The sequence below is a fragment of the Gasterosteus aculeatus genome, chromosome 4 (assembly GCF_964276395.1).
Source record: "Gasterosteus aculeatus chromosome 4, fGasAcu3.hap1.1, whole genome shotgun sequence".
Lineage (NCBI taxonomy): Eukaryota > Metazoa > Chordata > Actinopteri > Perciformes > Gasterosteidae > Gasterosteus > Gasterosteus aculeatus.
Genome location: NC_135691.1, coordinates 24,937,652 through 24,948,523, shown reverse-complemented (window position 1 = coordinate 24,948,523; position 10,872 = coordinate 24,937,652). Strand labels below are relative to the sequence as shown.

Below are 10,872 nucleotides of genomic sequence, written 5' to 3'. Positions count from 1 at the left end.
TTCAATGTAGACAATGGTATTCCCCAGGGGAGTGCAATTGGTCCGATACTGTTTAACATGATAATGATATTTTTTTCAAAAATGGATGGACGCATAAAAACAGCACTATATGCGGATGATGGGGCCATTTGGATGAGAGGAAGGAATGTGTCATACGTATTAGGTAACATAAGGAAAGCAATCAGGGAAGTAGAGATGTGGTCATATAAGTGGGGATACAAGATGTCGACAAGCAAATCTTGTTATATGATGTTTACAAAGAAGGCCAAAGAGGCACTGCTTAAAGCAATTATAATTGCAATCCCACTAGGAAAAGGCGAAGGTAAAGCAGTATTTAAAAGGAAAGGTCTTGAAATATGGCAGAAACGATGGGAGGAAGACAGGAAAGGTAGGAGATACTATAAAATACAAAAAAGTGTCAGTATAAAGAACTACATGGAAAATACCAGGCGTGAGGACATTGCAATGACAAGACTGAGAGTGGATCACACACGGCTGAATGGCACATTATTTTAAATGGGGAAAAGGAATAGTGAGAACTGTGAAAACTGTGGGGTTAAAGAAAATGCTGAACATGTAATACTGAACTGTAAATTGAATGAAGTGGAAAGGCAGGTGCTTAAAGATAAGGTTCAGGAGGCAGGGATGGAGTGGAATCTGGTAGGGATACTGGGATCAGAAGGAAAAGGAATAAGAACTACAAGGAAGGCTCCTTTTTAAAAGACTCAGGGATATGGAGTAGAATTTAAATGACATGACTATACACACCCCAGCACAGTAGGTGGCGGCATGCACCTAAACGTTGGTTGCAGTCCGCCATTAAATATGAGAAGAAGAAGAAGAAGAAGAAGAAGAAGAAGAAGAAGAAGAAGAACTACTGCACCAGCAAACGCGACCGGCGCCGCCCTCTCACGAGACGGAGCGCAGGGACACTGAGTTGCTGAGCAAAGCAGCCAGAGGAAGAGTTGTCCTAAAGAGCCACCAGCGCGGGGACTAAAGGAGGGTTCCAGCATGATTAGAATTTTGAGTTTTACTTTCTCTCCCTTTAATGTGGCCGACTGTGGGTGAGTGGGGAGCACGGTCGTCCTCCAATCAGAGGGTTGTCGGTTCGATCCCAGGCACGTCGTTGTGTCCTTGGGCAAGACACTTAACCCAACATTGCTCCTGTAGCTGCGACTACAGTGTATGAATGGTAGTTACTGATGGCAGGTGTCACTGTGTATAGTTCTCCTGTCATCAGTGTATGAATGGGTGTGAATGATGTCATGTAGTGTTAAAGTGCTTTGAGTGGTTGGAAGACTAGAAAAGCACTATACTAGTACTATACAAGTACAGTCCATTTAATGTTAACGGTCACTTAAAAACAGCAAGACACATTCAATTTCCCTCCCACCAGCCCATTACAGGTGGAAATTATACTACTATAACCATAAAAATATTTACACTTAATTCCCTGCAGCGTTAACTAAAAGCTAACATTAGCGACCACAAGCACTGCTAACATTTCAATGCTAACTTGGTTTTCGATGTTCGTTATCATTATCTTAGTATGGCTGCTGTTAGCTTGAGAGATGTTTTTGGTGATAAAAAAATAATGTACAAATGAAATATTTTTTAATAAACCATTTAAATAAACCATTTCCGTCCCAATGACGGCGCTGGAGGAAAAGTTGAGGGATCACAGAGTTTAACACTTAGCAAGACTAACAAGCCTAAAACACTAAAACAAAGGCCGTAACCTTCTCAACATTCCTACTTATCCCCGAAGCCGTTGATGCCAACTGAGCTTCCATTGGGACCCACTATCACTTTGCTAACTACCACCAAAATAAAAAAGGACTATATTTTACACTTGACACTTTTAGAATGGCTGCTACCGCTGTTGCTAAATGCAAAGCGTGAATCGCTTTTAAAAGACAGTTATTGGAACTTGACTAACAGTCATCTCACAGTATTGAGTTCATTAAACTTGTTGAAATTTACAGTTTGTTGAACTGGCTTAAAAACCTGAGTTGGAGAACTGGAAACAATTAAGTTTAATTATATATAACTCATCATGATAAGTTGAAGTAAATAACAAAAGTAAGTTACTATGACTTATTGTTCAAATCATTTTGCAGTGATGTAGTCACTACTGTTGCTAACACATCCTGTTGGACCTGGATTATTTATTTATAATAATGAATTAACTTTTCTCCTAATGTTGCCCTGGTGACCGCTGGCATCGCATTCTAGCATACACACGTTCCATTGCGTTGACTCTTACTGTGAAAATCGGCGTACTTCCGGTTTAGCGGGTCCGCATCGTATTTTCGTTTAATGGGCAAAACCCCCAAAGGGATTAACGGGGTAAAAAGTTGTGAGTTTGTGTAGTTTTTTGGTTCTAAACGAAAAACGAGAAAACGACTGTCCACTTCCGTTTTCTCGTTTTGGATTTAAAACGAGAAAACGACCGCCCACTTCCGTTTTGGGTATTTAAAACTAAGAACGAGTGTTTTCGTTTTCTGGTTTTTACGGTAAAAGGGACTATCAAAAGGTACACGGACCGACCACGTACACGGACCCAATGAGCTATTTGTCGTTGCGTGGACTTTGACACAACGCGAGTAGCTGTTGGACAGTAACCGGTGCTGGGACGTGGTCCGGCAGCCTAACCCTTAAAGGGTACCGGCCTTTCTTTGCTAGTCGGATTTCGAACCTCGCCCATTGTGCTAGCTAGCGCTACCTGTTAAGCTAACGCTCGCCTCTACGGACACCCAGACAAGTTTACGAAGTGCAGCTACCTTAGCGAAGTCACCCAGGCTAACTGTACATAACAACGCCGCAAATTCACATGAAGTAATTTAACTGAGGTACGTTGGTGTTAAATACATAGTCATGTCATTTATTTCGAAGATGTCAGTAGCGTTAGCAGAGTTAATCTCACTTCCGCTTTTGTTTAAACGGTTAGTAAAATCATTTTGTCGTCCGGTCTTGAATGTAATGTTAATTGACGTAACGCTAACAGTAACAGTGGCAATAATTGACGTTATTACGACATAACGTTAAAGTTAAGTAACTAAAGTGTCGCTGTTTCCACGTAAAAGTTATTTGGCTCAACTCTACGTTAGCTACGGCTAAGCTTCGTGTCTTGTGTCCTGTACGTAGATTTCCATAAAGGCTCTCTCTGTTCGATGAAGAATATTTGTTGAAATTTCGTAATAAATTGTATGTCCAGAAATCTAACTGGGCTGAATAAACCCAAACAGACGTTGGGCAGTTTAGCCGAAAATGTACGAACAGAAAACCCCAATCTTAAAGTACTATTGAAGATGCATTTTAACCGTACTGTACAGGGGTGTTTCTTGGAGTGAAAGAATCCAAGAAAGTGCATTTCCCTTAAAGATGTTTCAGTGATGTTGCTCTGTCCTATGCAGGTGTACCCGTTGTTAAACTAACATGATGCCAGGTTCCCAGTGGGAGCTTCCTCCAGAGCTATGTTGCCGGCCCATGGCTTTTGTTGCTTTGACTGGTCTGGATGTGGTATACAATGCCGTGCACCGGGCCATATGGGACGCCTTCTGCGCCAACCGGCGAGCTGACAGAGTTCCTATTTCTTTCAAAGTTCTTCCAGGAGACCATGAATACCCCAAATGTCGCACAAAGGTGAGCAGTTGATAAACGTATCCCATCAACCGTACGATATCCCAATAAACCCAACCAATGAAAAGTAATGGGAACACAGTTTTCAGCATTAATTAATTGGCGAAAGGGGGGGTAGCGGCTTCATCACCATCCCTAAAACACAGCCACGGTTAAAAAAAACAGGGGGGGGGGGGGGTCTTACAATGTCCGTGAATCCTTAAAGGAGGGGGCCCTGATAGAAAAAGTTTAGAACCACTGCCCTAATTTCTACATCAGTGCTAACATTTGAAGTCACAAAAACTGTTGTTAAGTCTTCCTTAAGGCCATTGTTGCAGTAAGTACAGTATACCTTTTTCTCTTGAGTGGTTTATTTTCTCTGTGTGCCTATTTAGCGAACGTCCTATGAATGGTACATCCCAAAAGGCATCCTGAAAACCAGTTGGATGAATAAACATCTGAACCTGGTACCCGCTCTGGTTGTTCTATTCTACGAATTGGACTGGGACGACCCACAGTGGAAAGAGAAACAATCTGAATGTGCAACTAAAGTGGAGATTGTCAGGTAGGAATACATGCGCTTTGCCTTTTTAGATGAGGATTTGTTCGGTGACTAGCAGCAAAAGAGCAGGGGGATACTTCCAACTTTTTGGTTTATTATTTTAGTCATACAACATTCAACTGTGATGCTATATTGGAGACAGGTCTCACCAAGATGTCCTCAAAACGGTCTCCAATCTTCCATTGCTGGGCCAGCCCAAACCGTATTTCCTCTATTCCACTGTCCTGCACCCACATGTCACCCGAGAGCATGCTGCAGTGTGTAAAAGCTGGACCAGCTGAGTCCTACAAACTTCCCTCTATTCTCTTGGCAATCACACAACCCTCGGTGGCGTTTGGTCCGGCGATGGTCCGGCGATGGTCCGTCTCATGGGCTGCTGCACTTAATTCAGTCCACATCTTTCCCTTTCTGATGATGAGTGTATGCCTGTCATATGTGCTATATTGACAACAGGGGAATAGAAAACAAATTGGTACAAGATAGCGAGAAGTTCATGGGAGCTACTGCATGTGCATGCGCCACCGATTCCAGACTTTCGTCTACAGTCATCGTCTTGTGTTTTTTCTTCAGGACCAGTCTTCAGGGCAGGAACACCAAGGTGGCTGTGGTTTTAATTCAGAAGAAAACTCCTCTACCACCAGGTACAGTTTCATATTTAGATTTACGCATGAGTCATTCAATTCAATTAATTTTATTTTGTATAGCCCAAAATCGCAAATTACAAATTTGCCTTTACAGTCTGTACACATATTACATCCTCTGTCCCGAAACCCACACATCGGCAAAGGAAAAACTCCCCAAAAAATGCAAAAACCCTTCCAAAAGGGAAGAAACCTTTGGGAGAATGTCAGAGGGATCCCACTCCCGGGATGGACAGACTACAATGGATGCCATGTGTACAGAATGAACAATGTATAATACATGCAATTCCTATGACAGAAATGATTAAAATAATTGTGAGTAGTAAGCCAGGCGCACTGTAAGACCACTTGAGGGATAACCACCATCAGATAGAACCACCATCCACAGAAGCCTGTAGGGAGGGAAAGCACAAAGACTATCTGAGAGGGTAATGTTCGTTTCTGATTACAGTAATATAATTTAATATCTAAAATAATAATGATGATGGCCGCAGCAGGCGTCAGCATGGCCACGGCAGCGGTCAGGACCAGGGTCCAGAAGGAACTACGATCTACGGAGACCTGCTAGGGGAGAAAGCACAAAAAAACTCCCGGAAAGAAGCTGAATTAGTCATGCGCATTAATAAAACGTGAATTATGGTAGAAAGAGAGCGTGAGAGAGGAGCTCGGTGTGTCCTAAGAAGTCCCCCGGCAGTCTAAGCCTATAGCAGCTTAACTAAGGGCTGGTCCGGGCTAACCTGAGCCAGCCCTAACTATAGGCAGAATCAAAGAGGAAAGTTTTAAGCTTTATCTTAAATGAGCTGACCGAATCTGCCCCCCAGACTGAAAGTGGAAGCTGGTTCCACAAAAGAGGAGCTTGATAACTGAAGGCTCTGGCTCCCATCCTATTTTTTAAAACCATAGGAACAACAAGTAACCCAGCATCTATGGGGCGCAGCTGCCTTGTAGGGCAATAAGGTGTTACAAGCTCTTTAAGAAAGATGGTGCCTTGTAGGTGAGAAGTACCTTAAATTCTATTCTTGATTTAACAGGGAGCCACTGCAGAGAAGTTAATAGAGGAGTAATATGATCCATTTTCTTAGTTTCTTAGTAGAGAGTTGAAGGTCATATCCTGGTCGAAGAGAACTCCAAGATTCTTGACGCCAAATTCAGTGTGACAGTTGCATCAGGTGGTTCCATGCAGACTCCCTGCATATCCAAAAAGCACAGCTGACACAGATTGGGAACAATGATTGGATATGCACTTTGTGCAGTAATTAAATCTGCATTCAGTATTTCTAATGTTCTTGGTCTCTTTTTTATATGCCTACGCGCCGTATCTGTGTGTGAATAGAATATTCTATACATGTCATTTTCACTAACTTTGCCTTCAATTTTCTCAATCTATACAGTAATAATTCATGGAAATACAGTTTTGGGATCTGGTTTAAAGACAGTTCAAAGATTGAGAAAATACGAATATCATGTAATTTTAACTGATTTCATCTTTACCTTTTCTCTAAATCTATGCAGTAATATTTCATGGAAATGTACATGAGCATAGAGGAGGTCAACATGAACTAGGATCAAGTGAAAGCAGAGTGTTCCCGTTTTTTGGGTCTGGTTTAAAGACAGTTCAAAGATTTGGATATGACACTACAAATAGGCGATTAATGCCTTTACAGCAGAGGTCTTCAACGTTTTTCAAGCCAAGGTCCCCCAAACTGATGGCGAGGTGGAGCAGGGATCCCCTATTCTACGGAGTTTGGTCCGCCATCTTTTATTTTTGAGCTTCATGCTCTTTAGACGTGAGCATAAACGCGATCTGATTGGCTGGTGCCTGCGCTGTCGTATTCGCATGAAAGGAGCTGTGAGTGAACCGGTGCCCAGCTTGAGAGCTGCTGAGGGAAGCTGAATGTGTGTGTTTGCGCACTGACAGATAACGTCTTCTCCATCAATTTATCCGTTCGCTTCAATATGTTGGATTCATGTTAATGTGTATTTAAAGACCATACATTCAATTCTGATTCTGAAGACATTTACATTTGTGGGGGGAAAAATTGTCTTATCAACCAAATATTTCGCGACCCCCCCCCCCTGCAGTACCTTCGCGGACCCCCTGTTGAAGACCTCGGCTTTGCCTTTTACCGTAACACCGTAAATAGAAGCGCATTTCATTTTGAAATGCGGTCTACATGACCGCAGTCGGGTGGGCTGGCTAACTACAGTGGCTAACGACTGAGCTTCCATGGTGCGGAGCCGTGCTTCTAACTCACTACGCCTCGCCTCCAATTTATTAAATATACTACATTTCTTACACGTACCATTAAGGCTGGCGCATGCGTCTGCGTCGTTGCGTCGACGCACTCGTTTCAATTCATGGTTTCTAAAAGGCTTGCGTGTGTTGTAGAGCCATTCACCGCCAGAACAACAGGCGGAGTAACGTGTTTTGTTGAAGACGACCTAGAGAGTCGCGTCTATTTATTTATTTGTTTATCATAGACTTTATTGCCCCGTGCATCGCCTCTGCTGCTTTTCATCGCGGACACATTTGTCCCGTATTTTCCTCCACAACTTTGTTGCCCTCTCGACCGGCAAACCGGCGTTTGCGGCGATCTCCCTCCGTGAATCCAACCCGCTTAAGACCACTTCTACAACCCGTCATTTGCGGGTTGTAGAAGTGGTCATATTTACGCATTTCTTCCGACAAAAGTTCTTAAATTTGATCCGTTCTCTCGTAAACATTCTTCGTTTTAATAATGGCGGTATCGGGCTATGAAAATGGAAATGTGAGACTCCGTAAAGGATGTAGTTAGCGGACCAATCGCAGCCTGGTGCGCTGCGGGAGGCTTGCGTCGCTTGCAAGCCTAGAAAAATGGCTCGACACGCAAGGAGGTGTGAAAAGCGACGCAACGGACACGCAAGGGGGTCTTGCGTCTGCGTCGCTCTGAAAACGCAGAAGCATAAATCAGGCTTAAGAGATACCTGGTCATAAAGCCTGTTCCATCTTGGCATTAGGATGATGTTACGTTTAATAAAACACAACAAATGTATGCAAGAAATATGCTCATGCGGAAACTATGTTTGGGATTGATTTTCATATAATTTCCGGTTGTTGGTGTGCCGTGAGATTTTTTTCTGTGTCTTAAGTGTGCCTTGATGCAAAAAAGGTTGAAATACACTGCCCTAATTGCTCCCCGTGCAAAAATGTGAATAAGTAATGTAAGTCGCTTTGGATAAAAGAGTCAGCTAAATGACCTGTAATGTAATAGCTAAACATGTGACAGACCCGAGCAAGAATGAGCAGGAGATGTAGGGAGGGAAGACATCACTAGCTTATTAGCTAAGCTAATGTAACGTTAGTTAATTAATGTAACGTTGACTCTAAATAACGTCTAAGCAACTATTTCGATTGAACGCCTCACATAGATAAGATAATTCGCAGCTTGTGATGAAAAATATCACGCTACAATCAACTCAGTAAAGCTAGAGCTGTGAAAAGTTTGATGACATCAGACACGCTGGCAACAGGAAGTGACGCAACACGCTTACCGTCATAGTGGTTGTAACCCGTCAGAACGCTCCCTTCATCCATACAGGTATCTTCAGTAGGTTCTTGACTTTCTTTCCGTATTGAGCTGCTGCAGACACGTGAGCACAAAACTGTGTTGTACGCAAGGATTAATCAGTTTTGTAATTATCTAGATCTACAGTGAAACTACTTCTTTTTTTTCTTCTTTTTTTTAATTTTTTTTTTTTTTACAAAAGGTCAACAAAAAATACGTTTGAAGGTAGACCACAACATGAAGCCGTAAAACCCAGACTAAGCCAAATGGTGTCTGTTCTTTTTGTACAGGGGAGGACCTTGTCGCATCAGAGAGAGCAGCAACTCTTTGTAATTCCTGTGATCTTTCTGGAAAGAGTCTCTTTGTGCTGCCACACACCGACCACTTAGTGGGCTACATTATAAGGTATTTCACTCACTAATGCCTCAAAGAACACATTATTGTAGATGTTTTGTAATTTAAGACCAAATGGTCTCATTGACCATTTGGCTCTGCAATATAGTTGTTGTTTATTAAACTGAATTTGTGATTGTGTAGGTTGGAGAATGCTTTCTACGAACATGCTCAGACTTACTATTACACTGAGATCCGTCGAGTCAAATCACATAAAGAGTTCCTCAACAAGACAACACATCAGGTAGGTTCACATGCACACAAACACATTCTTTCAGATACCCTGTTCTCACACTGTCTTCATCCTTTCTTCTTCATCACTATGATTTTCCTAGCTCCTGTTTGTCAGGCACCAGTTTAAAATTGCCTTCTTCAGTGAGCTGAAACAAGACACCCAGAATGCACTCAAGTAAGTGAATAATACTCCTTGCAGGACTTCACATCATGAAAACCAAGTCATATTTTAGGGTCCTTTTCGAAAATGGCATGCCCATGATAAATAAAGGTCATATCTGTGCAACTATAAGGCTTATTTGAAAAATCTGGGTGTCGTAAAAAGGGAGCACTTGTGGGCTTTCAGCCAGATGTGTAAGTATCAGTATACATTTTTTAGGTTAAGCCAAAATGAACCTGGCACAAATGAGTCAGGTTTGCCTTAAATAAAAAAAACGGATTATCCTTTCATATTTATGCTGTTGTAGCTCTAAAACCTCTACCAGATTTTGATAAAGTGATGGACACATTTTAGAGATGTTTTAGTACAGACAGTTTTCACGTGTATATCAGTAATAGGGTTCAATACATCTCATACATGGGTGTAGGGCCAGGGTTTGTACGGTCATGTAAAACCTGGAAAAGTCATGGAATTTTAAAATGGTAATTTTCAGGCCTGGAAAAGTCATGAAAAAAAAATAATCCCAAAGGTTTTGGAAAAGTTATGGAAATTTGTTATATTTATATGTTCATGTGGTTCATTATAGATGCGTTTGAAATAATTCGGTGTTGACTGGCATGAGCCGTATTGAGCTGCAGACACGTGACTTAACTTTCTTGCCAGTTTTGTCTTAATTTTACGCAGCAAAGCGTCAACTTATACACAATTATATACAATTAAGAAATTCTGTCACACGGTAGATAAACGATATGCTCTCGCGCCTTAAGGCCGGCGCATGCTTCTGCGTCATTGCGGTTCTAAAAGTCTTGCGTGTGTTGCAGAGCAATTCACCTCCAGAACAACAGGTGGAGTAACGGGTTTTTGTTGAAGACGACCTAGAGAGACATCTTTGTGTGTGGAAGTTGTTTGTTTGTTTATTTATTTATCATAGACTTTATTGCCCCTTGCATCGCCACTGCTACTTTTCATCATGGACACATTTGTCCCGTATTTTCCTCCACAACTTTGCACCTCTCGACCGGCAAACCGGCGTTTGCGGAGATCTCCCTCCGTGAATCCAACCCGCTTATACAACCTGTCAATGACGGCTTGTATAAGCGGTCATATTTACGCATTTCTTCCGACAAAAGTTCTTCAATCTGATCCGTTTTCTCGTAAACATTCTTTGTTTTAATAATGGCGGTATCGGGCTATGAAGGATGTAGTTAGCAGACCAATCGCTGCGGGAGGCTTGCGTCACTTGAAATGGGTCGACACACGCAAGCACGTGTGAAAAGGCACGCAAAGGACACGCAAGGGGTCTGCGTCGCAGAAGCATAAACTAGGCTTAATGCAGGTCTTTTGTGTTGGACCTGCTGCAATCATTATGACGTCAATACATCGAGACACAAAAGGGGAGTCAATCCAACATAAATGCTTTCAATATGTTACATATCTTTAGTTCCTGCACAATGAGCATAAATGAAATGATTAATATTCCCAAAATTCCAATTAAGTAATACATCTTCCGGCTCTTACAGAGACTACGTATACTGTAAACTGTTAACATTTCATATATTGTCCATAATTTTAAGTTAAAAAAGTATTGGTTTAGGCACCGGTATGTTTTAAAAGTATCATTTCAGCTCTGGTATCAGGAAAACCCCAAACGATACTCATCCCTAGTAGATAAACATTAAAAAATAATACTGGGTCCTAATTGAATGGCAGGGGAAA

General features: G+C 41.9%; 1 protein-coding gene across 8 annotated transcripts in view; it reads left to right on the top strand.

Moving 5' to 3' along the window:
* The first annotated feature begins 853 nt into the window (after positions 1 to 853).
* Positions 854 to 10,872, top strand: part of trappc11 (trafficking protein particle complex subunit 11) — a 30,506-nt gene continuing 20,487 nt past the window's right edge. For 2 of the 8 annotated variants that reach the window (XM_078101459.1, XM_040172958.2), the window contains exons 1-7: positions 854 to 1,064; positions 3,417 to 3,645; positions 4,017 to 4,186; positions 4,754 to 4,824; positions 8,660 to 8,774; positions 8,907 to 9,006; positions 9,098 to 9,171. In XM_078101459.1, the coding sequence (XP_077957585.1) occupies positions 3,439 to 3,645; positions 4,017 to 4,186; positions 4,754 to 4,824; positions 8,660 to 8,774; positions 8,907 to 9,006; positions 9,098 to 9,171 (737 nt within the window). In that variant the 5' untranslated portion in view covers positions 854 to 1,064; positions 3,417 to 3,438. Of the gene's footprint in view, positions 1,065 to 2,263; positions 2,853 to 3,416; positions 3,646 to 4,016; positions 4,187 to 4,753; positions 4,825 to 8,659; positions 8,775 to 8,906; positions 9,007 to 9,097; positions 9,172 to 10,872 lie in introns of those variants that run through there. The other 6 variants (XM_040172960.2, XM_040172956.2, XM_078101461.1 and 3 more) reach the window with 4 other exon arrangements.